Raw genomic sequence first — 27,764 nt, forward strand, 5'->3', positions numbered from 1 at the left:
ACGTCGCCCTCACTTGAGACAACGCTGAACTTTTCTCGCCGGAGAAGGAGAACCCTTCTCGAACCACTCTGAGGCTGCGTATCTCTTAGCAATGTCGTATACCGTCGATCTTGGGTAGCTAAAGAATTTTATAATTTCGACCGGCGTTCTCCCGGCGCGAAGACTTTCTATAATCGCCGCTCTTCTATCGTATTCCGGGTTTTGCTTAACGAGTTCTGTCATTTTGAGGTTATAGAAGACTTATTGACATATTTAACTAACTTCAGAGTCAATCAGCACAAACATCTGAATTCTAATATGGTGGGAACTACAAATTGAATTCTGTCCGAATTCTAACGGCGCACCCTGTACGTAGCAACTGATGTCCGTGTGTTTTTAACACTACAACTACTAATAGTTAACACGGAGCTATTTCTACCAAAACCAGTGAAAATGACTGGTCTTTAAAAAATACGTAATGATAGAATATTTGTATATTTAGTGATTTATTACTTTCTTACGGAAGCAATTCCATGTTACGTAGTACATTTTTGGTATATTAATCCATCTGGGATCCCTAAACGGGGGCTGACACATTTATAAAATTGTAGAATCAGTCGTTTTAACTGCTGTGGTATTTCTAGCGTTAGCATCTAGCGATTCAGCGATCGATCCGGAATTTTCCTGATAACCGATGTCGTCGTATCGAATGATACGCGGTAAAAATTTGAAAAACGTGTGGCAAGTTGTAGAAAACGAGGAAACTGGTTAATTGGGGTTCGATAAACAGATTGCAGCACCCTTTTACACTTTGACAAGTACCAGTCATTTTCACTGCTATTGATACAAGTAGCCCGGACACAAAATTATTTTCAGTTTCAATACATAAAAAACAAGATAAAATTCATTACATTATTCTTTTAGTTATCGTTGCGAAAGTTATTAGATCATCGCAAAAAAAAAAAAATATAACACGAAGTAGGAATTTTAAAATGAAATTGTAAAACCAGTCAATTTCACTGGTGTGGTAGTTCTAGTGTTAAAGACACTAGAGATGTTTTTCTGAGATAGACAGGTAGCCTAAGAAGCTGAGTCAAAGTGACTCAGCCAATAGGTATCCTAGGTACGATAATAATTCCTGTTCGATGTTCAGGCCAACTTCTGACAGCTTTACGTCGCAAGTTACTCTAGACATCGGCTCGACGTTAGCCGATGAGACGGAGATGCAGTACATCATCGAGAAACAGCTGCAGATTCACTCGTTGGGCAACGTCCAAGTGCGTCCGGATGGATTTACCTTTAGAATATTCCAAGGTAACTTGGTTTCGCTACACGCTGACGCGTGGAATGATCGATTCCTCTTCGAAGACCACCTAGGTCGATGACCATAGCAGAAAAAATCTCGAGATAGTAGGAACGTTCTAGCGAGATGTTGAGTTCTTTGCTTGGAAGAATCGATCGATTCAATTTTCTCACTTACGTCGCATGCTGTTATTATGTCATGCTAGTTGTACCGTTGTATTATACATAGAATCTTTTGTATTAGAGCTCCGTTTCATTTTTTCGTTCTTCTACCTTTTTTTGTTGCATTCTCTTGTCCACCTGATGATTGCAAACACGCCTGCACACAAACACACAAAATACGCAACTAACCAAAGTAGGGTTCGAAGAGCCGGAATGCGATCAGTCAGCTGAGTTAACGTGTAGAGACGGTACATGCGTTCCATTGGAGCGGCGATGCGATGGAATTGCTGACTGTAAGGATAGTTCCGACGAAGAGGGCTGCTCTGAGACTACAACGCGTAAGTAGCAATCATAATTATCAACACAGTAGCTGTAAATACACTAAAATATAAGTATCATGTTCCACTTCTGGCATAGATCGCTCTTTGCTACTAGTGAAATCGTTCCATGTCAGATGCATTCGTTCGTTTGCTCGTTTGTAGCTTCCCTCCTTTTTTTTTTTTTTTTTTTTTTTTATTAGAACGATGGAATAATTGTTTTATCTCTAATTGTTTATTCGTTTGGAGTTAGCACTCGCGAAACCTTTTTCACATATTTGTAGTTATAAGTAGAGTGTTAGAGCTCTAATTCATCCTTTCGCTCTTTTACCTTCTTTGTTGCATTCCCTCGTCTACCTGACGATTCCAAACACACGAACACACGAAACACGCAATTAGTCAAAGTAGAGATCGGAGAGTCGCGATGCGACCCGTCAGTCGAGTTAACGTGCAGAGACGGTACGTGCGTGCCATTAGAGCGACGATGCGACGGAATTCCTGACTGTAAATATGGTTCTGACGAGGAGGGTTGCCATGAGACGATAACGCGTAAGTAGCGATTGTAATTGTCGACACAGTAGCTGTAAATTCGCTAAAATATAAGTATCCTATTCTACTTCTGGCATAGATCGCTCTTTGCTACTAGCGAAATCGTTCCATGCCAGATCGATTCGTCCGTCTGTTCGGTCAAATTCATTGTTTCACTCATTTGTAGCTTGCCACTATTTTTTTCTTTTTTTTTTTTGTTAGAAAGATTTTTATTTTTAATTATTTACATACGTATTTTTTTTTCTCTCTTCATGTTCATAATTTATATTCACATCCCAATCATCGAAACGATCAACGATAGAGCCGAGCATCAGGGATTTCGCAAGAACCGATCATAACGAAATTGTGGGAGTTATACCAAAAGGAGACGACGAAGACATAAACAGAGTCGATTCGATACCTAGCAAATGTCGCGCCGACGACACAATTCGTTGTAGAGATGGAAGTCGTTCTATCTGCTCTGTACAGCAATGTGACGGCGTGAAAGATTGTGACGATGGTGATGATGAAGATGGTTGTCCCCATCCAGGTACAGATGTTGTCTCCCGATTACGTAGATGCTTACTCATAACGGCAGTACTTTTAAATAGACTAACTGTACCACCACAAGTATCAAATGTTCCTTATCTTGATAATTTGCATTGTCCCTTTGCGCGCAAAAAGAATTCACAGTTCGTACGTTCGTAAGGAGTAAGAAATCGATCGATTTTACAGGTTGCAGCCCCGGAGAATTCGCCTGCGACGTGTCTAGGTGTATCTTGGACTCGCAGCGATGCAACTTCGCCCAAGATTGCGACGACGGAAGCGATGAACACGACTGCAACTATCCTGGTAAGTCGTTTTTTATTTTCTAGCAACTAATAACGATAATAATCCAGCTTTCTTACTTCGTTGTTATTTTATAAATAGAGATTTTCAAGTTGTATCAATCGACTGTTACTTCAATTTAGAAAACGATGAGAATTCCATTGAAAAAATGTCCATTTGCCAGCTGCGAAGAAATGTAGAAATCTACTTTTTATCTTCTTACCGACCTTATAACTTACCCTCGAAGATTTCGTTACCGATCGATCTCTGCTTTTACCGACGAGTCGCGTGATTATCGCGGACCTTGGGTCTGTTTTGCCGACATAACGGATCGATGACTCCCGAATTCCGACCTTACGTTAGGCTGATCATTCTCAACATCTTTGTTTCTGCTTGGCTACCACCAATTAATTATAAGTAACACTGTCACCGGCTCGTCAAAGGCTTAGAGACGGAAGAGCGTCGAAGACGAGCCAGAACGTGACGATTTTCGCCGTGAAAAGAGGGTCAGGTGGGAACCGACCAGGATGTACCTACTGAATATTCAAAACTCGAGAGCTTTTGCTCTTCCGTTCTGTTTTACCGCGCTTTTTTCATCGTCGAGAGGCGGATGATTATGGCCAACGGCCACGGAAGTCGGTCACGTGATGCTGGAACCTCGGATCGCGAATTTTTTATCAGCGTAACGTATTACCGAGTCGATAATTGGTATTAACGGTTCCAGATCGGATAGGTCAATAAGATCAAGCTGACCATTTTTATAGTATTACGACTGTTTCTTCGTTAACAAGCAAAAAGACAAGAATCCCACTGCACTATGCTGAAGACATTAATTCGTGTGATGCAACGTATGCGTCAGTAGTATGCGCCACAAGCTTGACGAATATGTTAAATTAATTCGTTAAGCCTATCGAGAAGTCTCCTGATAAAAAAGAGGAATGCGAAGGACACCAACAAGACGCAACAATTACGCTAACTTATTTAAGTCTGGATTAGTCCTCGAGACTGCACCTAGTCTCCTGCTATTGTAGCGTTTAACGGCTGCAGATTAGGCCAAACTACGAATCCCGAGTACCAATTCTCAGTTACAAGTAGACAAGTAGGGGAAGGCCAGGTCTTCTCAAGTTTCTCGATCAGAGTTGCGGCTAATGGAGAGTGCGTCAGCTATGCGAGGTCTAGAAACGTAACAAAGGATATTAAATTCCCTGTTTGAACTAGAAATACAGGAGCTGCGTGGAAGTGGGCCAAACCACGACAGAACAATGAGTCGAAAGTTAATCTTCGAAAGTCGATCGCCGATGAAATTCGTTTTGCGCATCTTGAAGTCGACGTTTTTCTAGCTCGCAGAAGGTGGAACAGAGACAGACAGAGGCATTCGTTATAAATATCCAGAGACACGCAGACCGCTGCTTTTACCTGCTTCCAGTAATCGCGATGTGCATGCTTAATCAATATTCAAGTATTCAACCGTTAGGGGACCATCGACCTTATCCCCTCATTACTAGCGATGGGTATTCGAATCCATTGGATCGCGATCTTCCGAGTAAAATTGTCCTCTAGGTGTCTCTCGATATATCGCGATGTCTTAAAAAAGATCTTTACATTCGGCAAGTGGGACTTTTTTTCATCGATGAACGATCGATTGGATTGTTCGAAATGTCTAAGGAGTACTGTGTTACGATACGGTATAATTAAACGTACATCTTTAACCTTGTACAATCACGGTGACATTAGACGGAGTAACCAGTGTCAGCGGCAGGATCATCGATCCATCTACGATATCCCCAAAGATCGTTTCTCTTCGTCAAATCTGGGACACGTTACATCTAAAAATTTGAGAATTCTCTTGGAAGCAAGAACAGACATCGGACGGTACCAAAGGAGTATCCCTCGAGGAGAATTGTTCTGTCTTCAACACTTGGAAACATCACCGTTTTAGCAAACTGTGTTCCTAACAGCAAGCCAGGAATATCATCGCTGTACAACTGATAGCACCGAAGGAGCATTTCTTGATCCAGCTGTTCCATCTCCAACGATAGTTCTCATCAAACCGACGACACATTACGCTACAAGCTTATAGAATCTTCTTAAAACCTGCACGACCATCGACCACGTCGATGATACTAACGCTGCCAAAGGAACTAAAGTAGCTAATGCTACTTGCACGATCTCTCGCTGTTCATTCCATATCTCAGCGTATCCCAAACTCAGCGTGTCGCTAACGCTGCAGCAAAGAGACGTTCTATCGCGTCTTTCGCATAGTTTGGCGAGACGATTGTTTCCTACCAAATACGAGACACATTGTGGTTACAAAGCGAGAGTTAGGAGAACCATTATCGTCGGTACCGAGAACAAGTATTCGTGCGGCGTTCCTTCTCAAACTAGAAAGGTCCATCTATAGCTATACCGACAACTAGTAAACTAAATCGAAACAGCTCTTGATCAGAGTGGCATCCGTGTTGAGGCCATCGCTACCGATGACCCTCGTGCTCGCCCTCCCGCCTCCGTTGATCCTGCACGGTGGATAGGAATGCGCATAACCACTTTCGTGTCCCCCGTTTGCTTCCGCGATATGCCAGCTCGGACGGGGACAATTATGAGTCTTGGTGAGCAGGACGAAGCGAACGTTGCTGGAAGTCGGGAAACGAGGCTTTGGTATGGTTGGCAGGTCGGCAGGGAGGAGGATGGGGAGTTGTACGTTAGGCTGGTAGGTGGAACGACAGCACGCTAGGCACCGCCACGACAAACGTCAACCCCTGCTGTCCCGGCACATTATTCAGGTGCGTCCTCTCGACCTGGTATACGCGGTGTGCAAAAAAACACGTGGGCATCGTTGCGATGATGGCAATCGCTGCATCATCCTTGGTTGGATGAATTTGTAAGCAGTCATTCGCTTGCTCCGCTTCTCATCATGCAATCGATAATGAGCGCAGTAACTTTGCACAGTGGCTTGGAGTGACAGTTCTGGGATATTTATCGAGGTTACGGGGATGGGTGTCACCTGGTGACACCGAGTTTAGACGTCCTTGTTGCATGGATAGAATTTGCGGTGCTAGCTTTTCGGTACAAGCATCCACCTTTTCCACTTACATCGGTCTAGGTAGTTTAACGATCCCTCGCTTTCCCCGCAATCCTCGTTTTTCTGACCTTGAATATTCCTTTAGTACGATTAAAGTAGGACAGCATGGTGACACGCGTGAATTTTCTATGGAAGCTTCTCTCGGGTTGTCAGCTGCAAGCCTCCGCTTATTAGGATCAGCCCTTGGAATATAGAAATCTCAAGTGATAATTCTTTCATGATTTCTTGTCTGCGTTCCATATAGACGAGCTTAATCAGCATACGCTCGTGTTATCCTTAGAATGGAGCGTTCGCAAGAACTTTGGACTTTTTGCAAGAACTTTGAGTGCAGCTTTCCCAGAACTGTGCACGACGTCGGTATGTAGATACGGGATGGGTAGAAGCTTAGTGCGTTCAACCGACACTGCTAAATGAAATAAGAGTAACATTTTTGCACGGCAGAAAATAATTCAGACACAGGTAGCTTTTCTCCCGGATCAGACGTAGCAACAATGAACTGTTTGAGTCGCAAGCAGCTCGATCGCGTTGTTTAGATTTTGTGTCGAAAGGTCCCAGTACATTTGAACGCCACGGACGACCGACGCTATTTTCTATCTCATTGTTGTCTTCTCAATAATTTTTCTTGAACAAAACTTGTAATATTTATATATATAATAATATAGATGTACAAGAAATATAACGACAAATAACAAATATGACGAGCGCTATTGCGCCGCTTGTTTCTCTTCGCAGTCGATCAAGGCAAGCGTTCAGGATTTTTCGATCCTGTTTTTTTTAAAGACCCCTGGCACTCAAACGGATATTCTGCCTGACGCTAGAGTTTTTCCTGGCTCTTCAGTCTTCTTAGCAACTGCTGCTAGCTCATTGTGTATCTGGAAAATTCGGAGAACTAACAAGTGTCGCATGTCGACTTTTAGCGCGATCGATATTTATAGCAGAATTCTTGTTCTCGATTCAACAGTTGCGTCGAACGTGACTCAAGAACTGAAAAAAAAGAAAGCAGCAAATGATTGAAAATTTCTAAATATTCTATAGAAACTGGCTACGTTACATTTATTGTTGGAACAGTAAATTCTCCGAATCGAATTTCAAGGATGTTGTCTTAATTTACACGCAAGTTACATCGCGTACGGAGATTTTCCAATAAAATACGATTCGTGTTATATCTGGAATGGGGCCAGCGTCAATATGGTTGAATTTCAATTTCTCGAAGGCTAGCTCAACAAACTTGAGTACCAATTACGCTAGAACAGCGAGCAGTTGTTTTATCCTAAATATTTTCTGACAGATAACATTTTCTAACAAAGGACCAAACGTTTTATGTGCATGATTTTTTGACCACCCTGTGGAAACGTTCGCCGCGAGATCGAACGTTCGTGTGCCTATTTCAGTAAAATAATAAATACCAAAGGATTCGTTTAAACTAGTGTTGAATTTCGACCACGAAGTCGTTCGTTGGACGTCTAACCTTGAACTCTTTTAATAGTCAAGCAATAGTTCAAACATGTGCAATTCCTTTGCTACGTTTCAAAGATATCGATAATATTAATTTCTTTCGCCTACAGATCAATCTGTTGTATGTTGAAAAATACATCTTTTGAATTTACAATTAGTCGATGATTTGTCCTCTAAATCGCGCGGTAATCTCGTTGAGATCGTGAAAATTAATTAATTAAATTAAATGAATCGTTCGTTGATCGATAACAGTAAAATCGTTGAAGATATCTTTTTACAACGAAGAGGACCCACGAACTTGTTACCGAGAATATCGTTGAATAAAGAGAGATTATTTCTTTAGATGTTTCGTCGGACGTATTATAAATTTCTGTGAAGAAAAGGGAAGAAATTTTTCAATACAAAATTCATAATAATTTGGTAAATACGAACGCGTTTCTAAAATTCGTATTGAAAAAGACGGTTGGTACATCAGCTGTCGTTACGAGCGCAAAGAATTAATCAAAATTATTCTTCGAATCTCCAATTCTGCTCGTATGTCTACTTTATGGTAATAATTGTTCATTGGATAAATTTGACCGGTCCAAGTATTTTTATTCTCTGGGTTAACGTTGCGTTATCCCTGTTTGAACAAGATCCTTTGCAGGACCGAAGGTTTTTTTATTCACCGGCGAACGAAAGAGGACGGTTTATTGACAAAATAAGCATATGCAAATGTGTCGTGAATGTTCGGGCAGCGTGATTTGTCTGAAAACTTCCTGCGCCCGAGTCGTTCGTTCTGCCTATAAATCACGTCACGAATTTCAACCGCATCGCGTGATCATTGATCGATAAATTAACGAGCCACTTAGCTTTCGCGAAAAATTTGAATGTCTCCTGTTTTCTTTCGCTCCCCTTTCTTCTTGTTGCACGGACAAACATCGCTACCACCGATCTCGTCCTAGTTTTCAGAAACGAAAGCATATTTTACCAACATCCAAACCCAATCGAAGTTTCGTTTCTGTATCTCTCGTTCCCTTCGTATTTCGAAAATTTTCGTTTAATCCGAATCAAACGTAGATCCGTTGCAAACACAAATTGCTATATTTTGAAACAATCGAAATTTATATCTGTTTTCATGCTTAACGCCAGCCTGACCCAATTGTGTTCTTGGGTAACTAGTCGTTCGATAGCTCTAAGTAAACCTGCTGATGAGTTTTGCTCACTCATGAGCCACTGCAACGAATTTTTCAAGAATTTCAGGCTCCAGGCTTCGCAAAGTCAGTCACTATGGACTGTTCACTTTCTGTAACAATCGCGCTCGTACCATGTTGTGCAATCCTTCTCGAAGATGGATCTGGATTTATCTTTAAATATCACGTGGAAGATTTTTGTAAATACGTAATGTACTAATAATCGATATTCGAGTCGACCTTCGACACTGTTCTACCATGGATCTTTATGTTTACAAAATATAAAAAGAATATAGGGACTTCTGTCGATTTCCGAACCTAACCTAACCTCACCTACAGATATTCGTCGTATACTGTAGTGTCATATTTAAAAAGGAAGAAACATGGGAATTGTGATCGATTTTCAAATCAAAATTAAGCAAAATCCAACTTACGATTGGTCTAAATGTAGCTCACAGATGTTTCGTATAAACCTACATTCGACAGAAAAAAGAGAAATAGGTTTATAGGGGATTTTTATTAATTCCCTAAATTAATCCAGGTCTAACGCAGACCTGTGTCACGTGTGTCTTACTATATCTAACAAAATTCTAGGGATTTTCCTTCGTTTTCAGACCTAACTCAAGTCATCTTTGACTTAACCTTAATACTCGAAAACAAAGAGACGTTTCTACGAATTGTTATGTATTCGATATTCGAGATTCATCTTGATTCTAAAATTTCTGATGGTTCTGGCGATTTCTAACGGGCGGTGGATATTTTTGTCGCATATATCGGCGAGGATCAACTAGTTGGGTAAGGGATAATTAGCCCGCCGTGTGTTATTGCCTGATAAGGGACCTGGCAGCTACTAAATAATTCCCGACCTGTGGACTTCGACGTGCCACGAAATTTCGTGGACGGTGTAAGTTTCCGCGCGAGCGAGCCTCGTGTGCGCCTTGAGCTCATTTCATAAATAATCAAGACCAAAGATAATGGCCTGACCACCGAGGCCGCGATCCGGCCAGATAACCACCTAGCGTTATCAAATTGCGACATAAAATAAGTAGATATTGATAAATTGCCGATATTATAATCAATGACTTCTCCTCTACGCAAATATTTCACGCGATAAGCCATTCTAAAATGTATATTTTATTTCCATAGCAATTAGAGTCCATCTTGGAAAGTCTTCATGGTCTCCTCCATGTTGTCATTTTTGACTTTCTGTTGACTGTTATTGAGTTTCGCGTTTGTAAGTTTGCATAAATTGATCGAACGTGTACTTATTCTTTAGAAAATTCTTTTTACTTATTTAATAACTCAGGATCATTCGTATTAGCACATTCTTGGAAATGATTCGGTGAATATATTTCCCAGACAAATTTCCCATTTAAACATTTACGATCATTTATGTAGCTGGCTTGCATAAGTTTTGCAGTGTGTAATATATTTTTCCTAACATCTTAACACTCTGAAGATGAACATTATTTAATTTATTAATTACTTAATAATTAATATTAACATTACATCCTGGCACAATGAACCTACCTCAAAGACAAACTGAAATATTTCTAATAATTTATGTTGTCAGATGGCGTAAATTCTTCAACACGCATTTACAAAATTTTCCCTAGTCTTTCTTCGTAAATTTGTTCTTTAAACAATTCTTCGTACGTTCTTTATTCGTAAAGATTCTCTGCAAAATTCTCCCCACTTGCATTCTCGATATTTACAAAACTCTTTCTACTCTTACTTAATTATTTTCTAAAATCCACAAAATTGATCTTCCACCTTTTACCTCTGTTTTTTTACACGATTTACAAGATTTGCCCCTTACGCTTCTTGTTTCTTACATTTTTACAATTCTTCCTACCTGTCTGGCTTTCAGCGTTTACTGGACCACTTAAAAAAAAAAAAACTGATCGCACGTCCTTTGTCTTTGACCTTAGCAAAACCCCCCATCACCCCCGTTTTCGATATTTACGAAACTCTTCCTACCCTCGTTCAACTAATTTTTATTATCCTCCAAATTTCTTCTACGCCTCTTACCACTAACTTTCGCGAAATTCCTCCTTAATTTTTTACATTTACAAAATTTGCCCGCCGCGCCTCTTACTTTTAACTTCTATAAAATCCGCAACATCTGCGAACTTTGCCCTATACCCGTTTGTTTAAAATTTCCCCCACACCCCTTTGTTTAAAATGTGCCCTCCATCCTTCTTGCTCTCAACTTCCCTAAAATTCCTCGTAACCTCTTCATCCTCGGAGTACCAGTGTATCCTGCAAGATGATTTTCAGAAGCTGTATCAAGTACAGATCAGCCAGAAGCGCGTCTAACGGCGGGAAATCGGCTGCCTCCGCCGTGAATATTCCTTGCCAGCCGTGGATTAAACGAACGATTCGAGGTCGCGCAGCCGCGTCGCGCCAGGGCGGATCGTAATTCTGGCGGTCGCGTTCGTATTGTCGTAAATTACAAAAAAGCCAGAGAATTGTTACCACGAAATAACCGCCCGCCCGACCAACCACCTCCACCACCACCACCAACACCAACACCATCACCACCGTTTCATCCCCGTCGTCGTCGTCGTCGTCGTCGTCGTCGTTGTCGTCGTCGTCGCGTGGTCGTTGTTGCCTACCCCATCGCGACATTTCGACGTATGTACGTGCATCCAGTGCACGTAGAGAGTTGGGAAACGCGGGATGGTTCACGAGTGGGTGGCTGTGGGAGGGCGAGGGTGGTTCGTTACACAGTGTGAACCCCTTAAGTGTGGCAACAGCCAGGGTAACGCCTACCAATCTGCCGTTTGTCCCCCGGACCAAGCTACACCGACCCTCCACCGCGCCCAGCTTAATTCTCCCCGGTCGAGAAATGAAGCTTAAAGCCGAAAATGAATTCTAAAAAGCGCGGCTGATGAAAGCGTGGTTGGTTGGTTGGTTGGCTGGTTTGCCGGGGGTGGCCACCGTCGATGGGGGATTGCCTGGCTGTCGTAAATCTGGTTGAAGCGTCGCGGATGGATTATAATTTCGACGTGACCGAACTCGCGATAAATCCGACGCTTCTCTGTTTTTTTTCTTTTTTGGTTTTTGTTTTTGTTTCTTTTTTTTGTTTTTTGAGAGGGCGGTTGCTCTTTGTTTTTTCGAGAGTTCTCGGGAATCAGAGATTTTGGGAATTGCGAAGGGTAGGCGAGGGAGGAGGATTTTTCTTTTTAACGTTGGTTGGTTGGGTGTTTGGTCGAGGATGCTTGGAATTTTTAGGGAAGTCGTTGGACGAGGAATTCGACGTGCAAGTGGCCACAGCCAACGAAAGAGTTTGCTCCTTTTTTTAACCTGGCTGTTCTCTTCGGGTTGGTGTGGCCCACAAATGGATTTGTTGGAACAAATATTAGCAAGGTATTTGGTTTTAGTGTTATGTAGTTTTTACTACCTTTTGTGTATTCCACGCTTTTTTATCGATGAAGTATCGCAAAAGATTTTTGAAGAGTTGCAAACGTAAAGAAGAAAGGGAGGTTAGAAGAAAGGTTAGAAGAGGAGAATCAATCGAAGCAGTTTAAGATTCAACGTTTTTTAATCGATTGTAGGATAAAATATGCATTTTTGGATCTTATTAAGTGCTTCAAGAATGCCGGTTATTATATTACATTGTACTTATTGTAATTTTCTCTTCTTTTCTATCTAAATTCTTCTCTTATTCTGCTTCCATTTAGACTAAATTATTATATTTTTAACAAAATTCCATACACCAGAAAAAGACATACTTTCGAGAGACGTGTACTTTACACGTTAGGCAACTGACATCGAAATAAAAAATCAACAAATATGAACTCGCCATATTTTTCCTCCGTGCTCTCCGATTTTCAATTTTTCGTTGATCGACCCGTGAAACAGTGCAACGTCTTCCACGTGTCCTGACCATATCGTCCTGCAATTCTTTCTACTTTTCCCTCCTACCATTTCTTTATCATCGAATATCGAATTGTTTCTCCCGCGGGAAATATTTGAGAAAAATCTAAATGTCGAAAATTGCTACGATAGCTGTCTTCGTCTGCGAGATAAGGCATTTTGTATGCAACATTTCGATAGTTGACCGAGCATTAATCGTCACAGGTGATTCACGACTGCACGTAAGGATGATGAAGAGTTCTTGAGCCAAGTTCGAAACATCGATCCGTGGCCCTATTTTCACTCGCGTTCGGGCTTTAACGATGAATGATCATCCAGCCTTCCTCCACAAAAACCAACCCAACCTCTGGAATCTGCTGAAATTCTACAAATATATGTCCGAAAGTTGCATTTTTCGCTAACCAAAAGGCCTATGGTTCGTTGCAGTAACTTTCGTCTGAATTTACGCCTGGTTGGCAACTAAATGATCGCGGGTTTTGTCATTAGGTGGTATCGAGAAAATCCGCAATCACTCAGTCGCCAAGCCGATATTCAGCGACAGATTTCACATGGAACTCGAACGAATGATATTTGGAATAATTTGTATGACGCAGTGGAAAATGCACGACTGCGTTAATTAACATCGAAGACGTTCATCGTCGAAGACCAAGAACAATTAGATCGTGAACTTTTATGCAAATTTGTATTTTGCTGGAAGCTGCTATAATTGTAAAGGCAATTAGACGTGTGGGATCTAAGTCGAAATTTATTAAATTCGCCGAATGTTACAGTAGCTACTATACTTTGAATATCATATTATATTTTTGCACGTTATACGTAATACGTTTGTTGCAATTTTCATTTTCCTGCAAACAGCTCCATATTTACCATAAGGCGCGCAGCGCGCAAGCTGCCTCCTCGCTCTATGAGGCCACATTTTAAAATTTAATTAGGCGCTTAGGGCTTCCTAATTATCAATTAATCTAATTCCTTCGAATTTCACGTTCTTTCCAACGACTCTTCGATAAAAGTGTATATATGTAAAAGTATGTACTTGAGGAAAATCTGACCAGCTACGAGCTTCGTGCAACTGAAACTCCTGGAACAAAATTCCTCAAGGACCCTAATACGCGTTTCTTCGTTATCCTTCGGAAAATCGTGGAAAGCGGTTGATTTGCGAATTTCCAAGGTTGCACGTTCCTTTGGAGAAGTCGACGGAAGCGCAAAGAATCCCCCAAGCACGCGTTAATCCATCTGACAAAAAGATAATTCGAGGCTGGTTACACCGTGTCGAGGAAGTTGAAAAAGTCCATTAGTATGAAAATGCGAGGTAAGGCCGCGTTCGAATAAATGCCACGGCTAGGTTTCCACGGGTGCAACAGCTTTTTCCTTGGGTTTCCACGGCCGTCATATCGCCGGCACGAACCGTGATTTCTCAACTTATTTTATTTAAACTTTTATAATCCGCGAACGAAACGTGTTTTCTTATGTTCGTTTCGTTCACAGGCTGCCTCACGGCGGATGGTTTATGTCGCTGGAAATTGGATCAGCCTGTAGGATAATCTCGTTTGGCTGGTGTTAATTAGAATTCTGATCTGGGGACATTTTCGCATGGAACGACGGAGAATTAAATAGACCGGTCAGTTATCTTTTGTACTGTCGTTTATTTATACAGCGCACCTTAAATTTCACACTGCCAACCCTTCTATATTCTGCTCATGGATACTGTTCAAGGTTCTTAAAAAAGTTAAATTCCTTACGAAAGAATTAAAATATACCACTGTTCCACATTTCTTCACATTCTACATTCTTAAGTTCTTGTTGATGTTCGAGTGTTAAGTCGATTGGTTGGTAATTAGTATCGTATTGTCATAATGTTAACATCGATGGAAAAATTCAAGAGCGATAGACTCAAAGCTTCGTCGTAGTGGTTCTTCTTTTTATTTATTGAATTAATTTGTGGAATTCTTCAGGACGATTAGATGGGTATTTCGGTATTTTTCAGATTCCTTCAATATCTCAGTTATTTATTATACAGTTCAAAGATATTTTACTCCAACAAGAATATACGTAACCTGGAAAATGTGTGGAGTGTTGTTAAAGATGTCTGTACGATGCACGAGATGGAATTGTATCCAACGTAGAAACATTTTGCTTGAACAACGATGTAGCTTAGCAGACACAACGCATTGTCAAAGACTAAATCTCTAGGTGTGCAAGATCTCTAAATCTAAAACTCCGAATTTCTAGGACTTGTAAAATTCTTTTTAAAATTCCTTCCCATTGTAGAGTATTCCAGCTAATCATAACACACAGAGTACTAGAACGAATTATGGCTAATCGGCTAGCAAGAAATTTAAGAAATATTCACTCCAAAGGGAACGTTAGAATTATATAGACTAATAGTTTATTACGATATTGTAAACGCTCCACTTTTTTTTTAAGTTTATTTCCGATTGTGGGACTTAGCACTCTTTCATAGAAGTAAATTGTGAAAAACAGCATTCGACAGTATAAATCGATTGATGAAAGATATTGAAAGAAGTTGCGAAAGAAAATGTTCTACTAATCACGTGAGAAGTCTACCGACAGTAAGACAGGTGCACGAATAAAAAGATTTATAAGAAGAGTTGTACCAAATCTTTGTCTAACCAAGAAAAAAAAAAAGAAGAAAAATGAAAAATGTTTAAACTACCACATTGTCAGAACGTTCATAAATATCTTCCTCGATTCATCCTCACTGCAGGGCGCCAATTGATCATCGTTAGACTGCGGATTCTCGCGTATTTACAGGAAATTTGAAAATACAAGATTGCACAGAATGCGCATAATACGACAATATGTATGAAACGTTCAAAGTACTGTACTTTCCATAATACTCGACAGGTAAAACAATCTTCTACCAAGGTTCTACGTTTTCAATTATACTCTCAAAGATGTGAATTTGCATAAAAATGCGCAGTCTAATTATCGTCAAAGATCATTAGACGGCGATAAAGACATCTGGCGATTCGATGGTTTTCAATTTGCGAGGTTTGGCGGCTTTCTCCTGGGGCTGTGCGCATGCGCGTCGACAGAGGCGCGCGGAATACGGCGCTGCTGCGCTGATCGTGCGGCAGAGCCGCCGCGGCTGCGACGCCTTGCACGCGCCGTTCGACAGTCGTTCATTCGAAACGGCGCGGGCCGGTTCGTTCGCTCTTTCGAGATATTAGCGGCCACGCTCTCGACACTTTCGATCGGTAAACCGTGGATCTCCATCATCGGAGACGCCTGGCTGACGATCCTCGAGCTGAATTCTGCTCTATGAATCGAGTTGCTCAAGTTGTTGAAATTCCGCCATCATCGAGGCGTTCTGTTAGTTCATTAAAAGTGAACAAAGCCCGCAATTCTATTATATCGACGACGTTTGAAAATCCGTGAGATAAGAGAAGAAGAATTGGAAAATTGTTCATTGAAAATTTCGATAGTTAGAATTTCAAATCGTTGGATGATATTTTTGCTTGCTTTACGTTCCGCGGAATTTTTAAAAATCGCTCGCTTTTATCGTTCGTAAATATTAATTCTCCTCTAGCAACAGAATTCCTCGAGTTCTTGAAATTTTCATATCTGCGAGGAATTTCAAAGTTGATTAAAAGTTGGCAGAACTCTCGATTTGTTACGTTTACGGCATTTTACAATTCGCGAGGAAAGAGGAAGGTCGAAATTGTTCCAGATCAGTTCGAACATTCGGATAGATTAGGATTTGGAAAGTTCGGCGCTCGAATTTACAGGATCGGATGTCGTATTTTTAGAATTGCAGCTTTAATTAGATAGGAGCGTCTTAGGTGTTTCTCGACAATGTTTTTGCTGCGAGATTGCAGGTGATCTTGTTGCTCGATTTTCGTACGCGGAATTTTAAAAAGATACCAATTCCTCCTGGCGATTTTTCTCGCTTATGGTCCTGTTCGAAACCGGTGTCGCGTTACGAGTTCCGCGGGGGCGGCATAGAAAGAAAGTCACTCGCAATCTTCTAAAGCACCGAACGATCACGAAACCGAGGCAAATCCTTCCGCTGTCCACAAATTCACGCTCGTTCGTCGAACAAGCTGCTTACGATCCTGTAAATGCCACGTAGATCGTTCGACGAATCTGTGCTCTATACAGCTGCAAAAATTCGAATTCCTGTCTTTTTCTTTTTTCGAGGATATTTCTCTGGACAAAATTTCATAGAACTTTTGCTAAAAGATGCAACGTGATCGCGTAGCTTTGAGAAAATTTTCGAGAACAGACGAACAACGAGAATTTCAATGTTTTATGTTCGTATTCTATGGAAATTCCGAGGGTAAACCACAATAACAAAACACTTTTTTCCCGGGCAAACTGTTCAAAAAAATCTTCTAACAGTTTTATCGATTCTTCCCAACATTTATATTGTTTTTTTTTCAATTCTCTGACAAAGACAAGAGTTTCTAATATTTTTCTAAACAAACCGCACGATTAATCTGAGAAACATTTATTAGCAACATCTCATTAATCTCCTGCTGCATTCTTTTTCCAATTTTGTCTCAATATTTTAGACATTTTAATCTACGTTTCTTCCGTGTCTATGTCTAAACCGCTTCTCCTTTCTCCACGGAAAATATTTCACTACCCTGGCCAGTCCCTCGCGCCATTTTTTCCAATCTACCAGAGGAATCCTATATGCAGAAAGAATGGCAAGAAACAGCATCTTCCCTCGTTCAAAAAATTTAAGCCGAAGATTTCGCGCCTGTATCGTGCAAAAATTTCGCAAGCTCACAAACTTCCCAACACCTTCCATCTCTCCGCTGAAACATTTTCCCCCTTTTCGCCCCGCCCCTTCCCCAAAAAGACACCAACGATCTCGCCCAATCCTTTCAGCATTTTTCCCCAGCATCTGAAAAAAGCCACAAAAAAAAAAAAAAAAAAAAAAAAAAAAGAGGAGTAAAGATGACAGAAAACCGCGATTTTCCCAGCTTCTTGTGAAAATTCGGAAGATTCCGCGCATACGTCGTAGATATATCGAAGGAGGAATCGAAAAGGCGTGGGTCCGCCTTTGGTCGCCGCGACGCCAGCGTCGACGCTGGTTGCAGCGACGAAAAAAATGAAAAAAAAAATGCAAAGTAGCTTAGTGCCTCCCACGCTTCCCTTGTTGACAGCGGAGGTGGGGTGGCCTGTTGTTGGTTCGGTTCATGGCGACTAGTAGTTTGCCAGTCTGTCAGCTTCGGCCAACGCGGCGTCTGCACGGAGAACCGCGCGTATTTCTCTGCTTCTTGGTCGCGACTCGCATCCCCAGGTAAAAAGAACCCATCGCGACCATCGATATCATCGTTTCATTTTCTTCGATCTTCTTCGCACCTCGGAAATTTCGCTCGAGGATCGACCCCACAGACACCTTGTTCGAGGATTCCGCGATCAAAGACGATACGGTATCATCTTTCCGTTGAGTGGACTGTGTCGGGAAATTTTGCTGGGAAATTTTCGGAATTCCAAGAGTTTGGAACGTTTGAAAAGTTTGAGTCTGGTGCAGTGTCGCACGTTCGCAGATATTTCGCATCGTTCGTATTTAGCCGCGTTACCGAGCTTCGCGATCTTCCAGAGCATCGATCTTCGCCAAGTTTTCGCTGTTGTGAATTTCAATCGTCGTTGACGCGTGATCGTCGCGTTCCTCCGTAAGTAAAGTAACGTAAAATCCATGGAACGTGTTTTGAACGAACCTGTACAAATCTCCAGCATTCTTCAAGTTTCGATTTAAACGAACATTTCGCAGCTTGTATGGATCTTCGCGTTGTATCTGTTACCGGTTTCAGAGATTTTTTTAAACGTAGTTCGACTTGTCGCAAATTCCTAGATCAATCGATATCGATCGTAAGGAAAGAAGGCTTCGTTCTTCCATCTGCTTGTTTTCTAATTATGCAATTTTTGGTCGTCGCTATCTGCACATCTGTCGTCTTGTAAATGATAATTCTCGTATATTTCTTGTCTCGTATATTTCGAAAGCTTCGTCGATGACGAAATCACGAAATTAAATTATTCAGCCGTCGCTGGACCGCGGATTTTTTTGCGTCTATTGAAATTTTAAAGCTGTAAAAACATTCAAAATGCATGCGTTATACGAAAACACGGTACCTGCCGCAAGTGTTCGGACGTTTCGTGCGACGTTTTCTGTCCGACCGAAATCGAGTGCCTTCCACCGCTTTTATTTGGTTAATTGCTTCCTTTTAATTACAATTTGTTAATTCGTTCGTACCATTCGTGTCTTGCACGATATAAATATACAACATAAAGCAAAGTAAAGTTTGTTAGAATATTTCGATAAAAATAATCTCGTATTTTATAAGAGATATAAATAAGAAACGTGCAAACGCTTATGGCTGGCAAGGTCGATACGAAATATAGAAAATACTCAAAATATGTAACACAGTCGACAGGAAAAAAGAGAATCTTCGCGTAGAATCTGAAAAATTTGTAGTTGCTTAATGGCGTCTACGAAGAGAGGAATTTGCGTAAAAATTCTTAGTTCGCTGGTTTGTTGTGGAAAAGAGTTGGGACGATCGGCCGACAGCAACCGTGGCGACGTTACGTTAAAAACGACGATCTCGCGGAAACATGGAGCTTGCTCGTCTTCTGTCGTCGATTCAGTCAAATTCCCGCAGTTATTTCCACCTTGCTGCGTGCTCCCGTCACACAAAGCTCCGACTCAAAGCTCCTCTTCTTCGAATTCTCCTCTTTGTCTGGTAACCGGTGGCAGCGACGGCCGAGAGAACGTGAAAAAAGGACGAAGGAAAATGGGAAAAAGACGCGGTGGGTGGGAGGGGCAGTGGACGTGTTTTTAAATTGGACGTGGAAAAGCGAGAGGGATCGATAGGGTGAGGGTGAAAAATAGGGGCGGCGAGACGCGGGACGGCTGTGTGTTGAGCCGGGGGTTGGTGTGTGCATCAAACGCGGTCGCGGCTTTCAGAAAATAATTAAAAATAATTGAAAAACACAGCGTGTCGCCGCGCCACCGCAAGACCATTGTGTCTTGCTCGCTGCACAATTTCCTTGCCTTTCCGCCGCGTACCGTCGCGTGCTTTCCTTTCTTCCGTCGACCCCCTCTGCTCTGGTAATCCCGCGAAAACAAAAACCGAATTGTCGGCCGGTCAGAGGCTGCAAGGAAGCTCGTGCAACTAACGAGAGCCTTGTGCGACTCCTCGTTTCTTTCACGCTTGCTCTCGGTGCTTTCCGCTTGCAATTCTCGCCCAACGGCTGATTAATCGCAGATCGACGCACAGGGCCGGTCTTCTTCGAGAGCTTCTGCTCTTCGGCTACTTGGCGATCTTCGCCCTAAAGCTTCTTCCCACGTGTCTTTCTTTCACGTTCTATCGCCACCGCCAAGAGATTCCACGATCCCCTAAGATCCCACCACGAGATAGACACAGTGCTGCGTTTTCCATTTGGAACACTGAGGACACTCTGTGAGGGATTTTTGATCACTCGGACGCGAGGTCCAGCGACGATTTTATCGGAGATTCCAAGAGACAGTCGGTCGTCTTATTATCATCTTTGCGTAGAATAGTCGAGAATAGCCTGTGTCTAGCGGTGTTTTCTCTTTTGTATCTTCCACTTAGGCTACGTTGCTACGAGACATTTCGCTCAGGTACGATGCTCGCAAATAAAGTACTTTATTTTGCACTTTGTATTTTATGGGATAACGACCATTGATTTATTTGATATTCGTTTCTTATATTCGTGGTTATATTAGCTTGGCAACTAAGTGATTGCGGATTTTGTCATTAGATGGTATCGACAAAATCCGCAACCACTTAGTTGCCAACACAATATATTAAGTCGTCCGAAGAATTTCTTTCGTTTTATAAGGAAACAATGGATGCACAACATTTTATATTATTTTATCGAATTACGTATGATCCGTTTTGTTTTATCAAGATAAAGATCATAACGTTCGACTGATTTCATGTTTGTATAAAGATGCGTCGTTGTAAAAGACGTGTCTGTAAAAGAAAGACGCTTTTCGGATAACCTAATATGAATACAAATTTCCTTGACTTATTTAAACCAAAATTAGCATCACCTGCGACCTGTACTAATCGAGGATTACGAATCCAGTAAGAATTGTATCGAAGTGTCCGAAGAGTTGAGAGGTCATGTTCTTTTTTCAAAGGAAAGGAAGTTGGAAAAGAAAAAGCGTGTTAGCGACTATTAGCTCTAGGTTCGATAGTTGATGAGACATTTTGTCTCGTTTATTGAAAATTTTCTTCGCCTGGTGCAAAGTCTTCGCAGATATTGAATTCCCAATTTGTTGTTAAACGAACAAAATTCTCGATAAACGATGTAAAACGTCTCGTTAAACGTGAAATTTATTATCTACTAATACGCCAGTCGATACATTGTTCTTTGCAACTCCAGTTCTTGCCAACTTTTATCCGCAGTTGGACCTTGCAAACGTCCTTATCTGTACAGCGAACGGTCGTATTATCTTAAACCGTGAAAAAAATCATGCAACTTTTGTATGTGACAGGTTCTTGTGTAATTTCTTCCAATCAATTCCTCGGCACGTTATCAATGTAAAAATTGATATAAAAATATCAAATGTTCGATTACGTTGTCTAGGCGAAAGTAGGCTGAGACATTCTCACAATAATTAAGATGTCGCCTTTAAGCTAAAATTCCATCATAGCGAAAGGGCTAATAGAAGTTTCATCGAAGCGAACATGTACGAAGGACGTTTTTTGTTTATTCCGTCTGCGATTTATTAATCAAGCTCTTGACCCCATAAGATTTTCGACGTCTTGGAATCTCATTTATATCGCCGAAAAAATACAGGGTGCGCCGTTAGAATTCGGACAGAATTCAATTTGTAGTTCCCACCATATTAGAATTCAGATGTTTGTGCTGATTGACTCTGAAGTTAGTTAAATATGTCAATAAGTCTTCTATAACCTCAAAATGACAGAACTCGTTAAGCAAAACCCGGAATACGATAGAAGAGCGGCGATTATAGAAAGTCTTCGCGCCGGGTGGATGCCAAAGTGAATCGGAGGAACGACCGTTGGCTGGCCCACAATCTCGAAGATGTTCCTGTTGTGGGCAAAACCAAATTTCCAGCAAGTGTTCACGTTTTGAGCGTTGTCTCAAGTGAGGGCGACGTCATGCCTCCGCACTTCTTCCAAAAAGGCGAAAGAATCACAAAGGAGGTTTATTTGGAGGTCCTGAAGACAGTAATAAAGCCGTGGATGGAAATTACGGCTTCTGGAAGGCCGTATTTATTTCAACAAGATGGCGCACCTGCTCACACAAGTCATCTTGTTCAAAATTGGCTCTCTGACAATGTGGACATGTTTTGGTCGAAAGATTTCTGGCCTCCTAACAGTCCCGACCTAAACCCATTGGACTATTACGTGTGGGGCGTTATCGAGAGACAAACTAATAAATGCAGGCACCCCAACGTCAACTCCCTACGAGCTGCTATCGAGTCAGAATTCGCGACAATTAAACGCGACCAGTTGAAGTCAGCGTGCTCGCGCTTTAGAGCAAGAATAGAGCAGGTCATAGAGGCAGAGGGTGGTTACATAGAATAAAAGTTCTCAGCAAGGACCCTTTAAATGAGATATAACAACATTTTCATGTGTTTTTGTGTATTGACTTAAATAAACAACTTTCTGCACAAAACTTCTTTTGTCCGGATTCTAACGGCGCACCCTGTACACCGGACGTTATTCAATCTGTGTTGTAACGGCGGTAGCGTTCTTTGGCTAAATTTGTCATAGCGAAAGGGTCGATAGAAAGCTCATCAACGTCAGACCATAGCCAGACGGGGAACAATATCCGTTACTCGATGATTGATTAATCAGAAAATTACAATTTTGACTCTACCAAATTGTATTCGTCCAGTGCAAGAAAAAGTGCAGGTTATTTCTAAGTTGTAGGGCAGTTGCTTTGTAGCGAACGATTATTAACAGATTCTGCGAGTGACTTATCGAACAGCAGCCACTTGAAACGAAACGTCTAACACGATCCAAAGAACTGAACGAAACCAGACAGACACTCTAAATACCAGATCCTTCGAAATCCTGAAACCTCGAAGAAGGTGTCGTCCAGGCTTAATCCTTGAGAGAACCGATCGGTTAATCGGGAAAATTGAATTCAGTTGATGAAATCATCCCACCCTGTGCCCTGTGCGAAGAGAGCCAATCGAGGGAAGAACGGAGGAAAATCGGTTGAAGATCGTCCGCGGCAAATGAGACGCTAGTAAACGATAGTGGAGAGTGAAATGGGACTTCCGGCGAGGAGATTTCTCGTGATTCTTTTGCTCTTGCTGGCGCTGGCACAGTCGAACCTCGGCCAGAGGCAGAGGAGACCTTATCATCCATGGAACAGAGGTAACTACCACGAATCTTTGCTGATTTATGCACCTGTTGAACCTAACCTCACTCTGTGTCACGATCTCTTACCGACGAATCTAGGTATTTGCGTTGAATTCCTGTTTAAATAGCGAAATTAACGTTACCAATTGAATAAAAGATTTTCAACCAAACGAATATCGATAAATAGGCTGCGGATTTTCGTGTAAATTAATATGTTTAAGGATATAATTAAGAAAACAAAAATAGGACTTTTGTGGGAAATTACTTTACCGACCAGATATTACAGGAAACATTACGCTCAGAATATTGTATATATTTGTCTCATATTAAGCGCGTTCTCAAATGTGTACGAACGCATAAAAATCCGCAGTCTGTCGATAAGTCAGGTTTTCATCTTTTGTTTAGAAATTGCATACTTGTATGGGGAATTTATATTTCTGTAACGAATACATTTTACGAAAAAGTGGAATATTGTAGCTGGAAATTTGTTTCCGCAGAATTTGATTATCGTCTTCAGGGCATCTTAATGTACGTTTCGAATAAAAAATATTCGAGTTCGTCGGATTCATTTTGTTAGAATCTAATCGTCTATTAAATTCATGGAAACAGTTTTGTAACACTCGATATTAGTAAATCGTCGAAGGGAATACTTTCTTCAGAGTCCTTTTCTTTTTCTAGTAGAAAATATTCGTTCGAGTGAAAAATATTCGATTTCGTCATATTTAGTTGTAAATCGTTCATTAAATGCTCGAAAGGAGAATTTTAAGCTGTATAGTGAAGGGAATCGCTATTAATGTATTCGACTGCATTATAATATAATATTATAAGGAATGTTGAAGAAAGGATTATATTGAAATGTGATTGACATAAATAAATTACGAATCGGTAATCGATAAGTCAATCGAAGTTTAACGCTAATGAGGTAAATTTAAATATTCGTCACGTCACATAATACCGAATTATAAATCAAGTTGAATCAGTAATGTTCTAATTAATATAGAAAGTTTCAATAATATAACTACGATTATATCGTCCAAATTCCCACTCCATCTTACGTATTATGCATGTGTCCTATATTTGACAATTTTGTTTGCATAATGTAAAACAGTTTTACGCGCATAAATATCTGTTGTCTATCGATGAGGAAGATCGTTCGATGTGATATTTTTATGTTGCATAATAAATGTGAAAACCGGTTGGATCTGACCTGAAATGAATTTTCAATGGAATTTGGTTGAACGATGGAAAAAACTGTTGTCGGATTTGGTTGTTCCAACGTCAGGGTTAGCTCCAGAGCGAAAATCTCACTTACGTTCGTTCTCGAAATCGTATCGTGCGCCTCCTCGCATTATGCATTAACGAAGAGCACTCGAAGGCGTCGTCGGTATCGATTGCGCGGCCGTTTGTTCCCTAACGCGACGAAAAATCGCGTGAAACGTTTTCACGAAGGGTTGCACCAGGAATTTTATCTCGCCAACCTAACGCGATTCGATTAAATTCTATTCAAAATGAATTTACGACGCAGATATAACTCTGACAGACTTTCAGATTTAGTGTGGAGTGAAATTCAGGCGACTTAAAACCGAAGATAAAATTAACCGGGTCGATGTCAGATTAAATTGGAATTCATAGTTGTTGTGTCTATCGCAGCTTATTCCAGGCATAGCTCGAACCTGAGATTTACGATGTATCAAACCTGAGTTAAACATAGCGTATTTGAAATTGTTGCCTACGACAAATCGAATCGACTTTAACCCACCCATAAATAGCATTCGATCCACGTGAAACTAATTTAAAGGTAACCTAGACCTTAAACTTAGCGTACAGCTTAACCCAGTTTAGGCGATCGTTGTATCAACACGACGCTTCGTTTGCCATATTCTTTTCGATCGATCTACATTATCGAATCTATGTCTTGACCTTGCGACTCTGCAAAGGAATTCCAAAAACTTTGCCCGATACCTTCCTCGTCGCACTTCCCAGCCGGATTCTAGAAATTGTAAAGGATGTCTTGGTTCTTAGTAAATTAAATTACGAGTTAAGCTGAATCAAATGAACGCTTAGCCGAACCACGAATTAAATCGAAAGAAAAATCGAAGCTCGAACCTCTATCTCGAAGGAAGATTCGCTCGAAATTGCGTTAACTCGCGTTACGAAAGGGGACAAAGGCTGGCGGAGAATCGCGCGAAACTTAATAGAAATATCTCTGGTGCGTGCTGAAAAGGGGGTTCATTATGTGAAAATGACGACATACACGAAAAGAGCGGGTAGCGGGCGTCTTTAATTAATGTAAGGCTCAAAGCGAACGGAAGGCAGATGATGATGATTTCCACGACTTTTATAAGCCACCGGAGATTCACACTTGTCATCGACAAAGCGTCCACTGTTTAGCGTCGTTCACCCTGACGATAGATTTTTCTCTACCCGCCAACTGCTCCCCACTCCTCGCCCATCCGCCCTATCGGTGTTCTTCTTTCCACTAGCATCCCCACCACTTGTGCCGCGCTCCAACGTACTCACGTTTAATTGCATGATGCTAGGGGCCGCGATGTATTTTCAGGGTAAACCCTACGCTGTTGCTCTTGCTAAAAAATACGACAGCGAGAGAAAAGGACGAGGCTGTGGGTTAAACGTGTGGATGGTAGAACAAGGGAGAGAGAAAGGCATAGGGAGGAAGCAGAGGGAAAGAAAAGAGTCCTTTTACGAGCTGGCTGCGTGGCGGCCCGTGAATATCATTTTCGGGATGAAACAATCGCGCAGACCGTTGCTTGCCGCGTACAGGGCGTATGTACAGTTGCGTCTCTTTTCAGCCAGTGCACACACTCGCCCTCTGTACACTTCGTCTCGTACTAGCTGGTCGATCGTCCACGGCATAAATTATCGTTAGGTGAAAAGGATTCGCAACCACGCCGCTGTTCCTAGATGAGCAACCGAATTTTCATGCTGTCTTCTTTGGCGTTTTTACGTTGCTCCGCGCGGCGGAGGCTGTCTAAAGTAACTGGCGGCTTTTGCCCCCATTCGTGGCTGTCAGGACAGCTTAATTCCGGAGGAAACGGGACAGAGTTAGGTTAACAGGCAGTCGATTGATTATGGTGGTACAGTTATTATGTAGTTATGTAGCTTAAGCGTGATATGTAATTGCGTGGTCAGGTTAAAATAGGGAAAAGCAGTTTGCAATGGATCGTACGATAAAAACTTTAGGAAAACAGTGAATTAAGAGTTGCGCGTAGAGTGGCTCGCGAATATTTGGACATCGTGATGTGCCAGACGTTATTATTACGCAGGTATGTTTGCTTATAACAGTCAAGTAGCTGACTATGTTTTAATGCGTTAAAGTAGATATCGTAGTTTGTGGAAATTAATTAGTAAGTAATAAGGTTGGAAATTCTTGGAAATTCGGATACAGTATTTTAATCTATCGGCTGTTTTTTCTTATTGTCCTTTTTCTAAGAGATTTCTTAATCGTATTATTATCTATGCTAATCTATTCGCTATCTGAGACCGTATAAGGTTATGGTTACAGCAGATGTGTATTCCGATACATGTCATTCTGAGCAGTGACTCATTTAAACGTCGTAATCTATATACTCATAAGAATCAATTGCATCTACGAAAAGTAGTAAAGTCGTATATTAACTCTGGCCATTTTGACTTTAGTTTTGTCTTAGAGGTAACAAGTCAATTTAACACTGCGACATTGTGCGACAAGTCAATGACGCGTCGTAGAAGATTACCTTTTGTTTTTTTTTTTTTTTTTTTTTTTTTGATCTCTTGATCTTTTTTATCTTCAACACAACCTTATACCCATCCAGCAGAGTAGCTCTAAAACGTTCATCGTGCGAAAGATAATGTTTACACTAATTTGTATCACTTTGAAGATGGCGCGAATTGCTGTTTGTGACACGAATGATTAGATCACGTACGATCTCAATCGCGGTGGTTTTTCAGTGAAGAATAGATTGGATAATTGTTCTTTGCATGCATCACATAAACCGTATATTTTATGTTAACGACATCGGATGAATATGTATTACGATTCTGAAATCGGGAGGAAGAATTAACGTTTTACTCTTTGAAATGCCGATACAAGATAAAAGAGAGAAAATTGAATTATTCTCTACTTTTAATACGAAGTAAAATTTACGTCATAAGAGGGAACCGTAACGTTGTAACTTTAAATCTACGTTTCACGCGAGCTACGTCGAAATGCTTCATGAAAAGTAATTCAGTCAAGATCGAGAATAACGATCATGGTCGTGAATGAAGTTACATGACGATTGTAATTGTGATTCTGCGAGCACTGTGATAAATGATTGCTAGTGCTCGTGCATACCGTTTCTTCTACATATTCGTACGAATATGATAAGGTATCTTTCACTCACTCTAAAGACAACACATCTCGAATTGCCGAGATTGTTTAGCTGTTGGCTCTCGCTGCTCTCACGCCATCTTATCTGGCGTCAGAATTTCGCGACTGCTTATCACGGCGAGTTATTGTACTATTACAATATTATACTATTATGCCATTATACCATTACCATGACTGGTGGTTGGTAAGTCAGTGTTGATAAAATAGGCGTAATTAATACCAGTAACCAAAAACCTATCGATAGGACCTCGATTATCTCGAATAATGCGGAAAGAATTTTATTATATTTTGGTAAATCAATAAAACGATAATACAATAGAACGACAGAAAATAGTTTGACAATGTTAA

At 41.1% G+C, this 27,764-nt stretch overlaps 1 protein-coding gene across 15 annotated transcripts in view; it reads left to right on the forward strand.

Moving 5' to 3' along the window:
- LOC132914386 (basement membrane-specific heparan sulfate proteoglycan core protein-like) overlaps positions 1 to 27,764 on the forward strand; it is a 186,409-nt gene that overhangs the window by 70,702 nt on the left and 87,943 nt on the right. For 14 of the 15 annotated variants that reach the window (XM_060973439.1, XM_060973440.1, XM_060973441.1 and 11 more), the window contains exons 6-9: positions 1,133 to 1,293; positions 1,638 to 1,781; positions 2,611 to 2,838; positions 3,024 to 3,140. In XM_060973439.1, coding sequence (XP_060829422.1) covers positions 1,133 to 1,293; positions 1,638 to 1,781; positions 2,611 to 2,838; positions 3,024 to 3,140 — 650 coding nt within the window. The remainder of the gene's footprint in view (positions 1 to 1,132; positions 1,294 to 1,637; positions 1,782 to 2,610; positions 2,839 to 3,023; positions 3,141 to 27,764) is intronic. The other variant, XM_060973438.1, reaches the window with a different exon arrangement.

Source organism: Bombus pascuorum, chromosome 15 (assembly GCF_905332965.1).
Source record: "Bombus pascuorum chromosome 15, iyBomPasc1.1, whole genome shotgun sequence".
NCBI classification, from domain to species: domain Eukaryota; kingdom Metazoa; phylum Arthropoda; class Insecta; order Hymenoptera; family Apidae; genus Bombus; species Bombus pascuorum.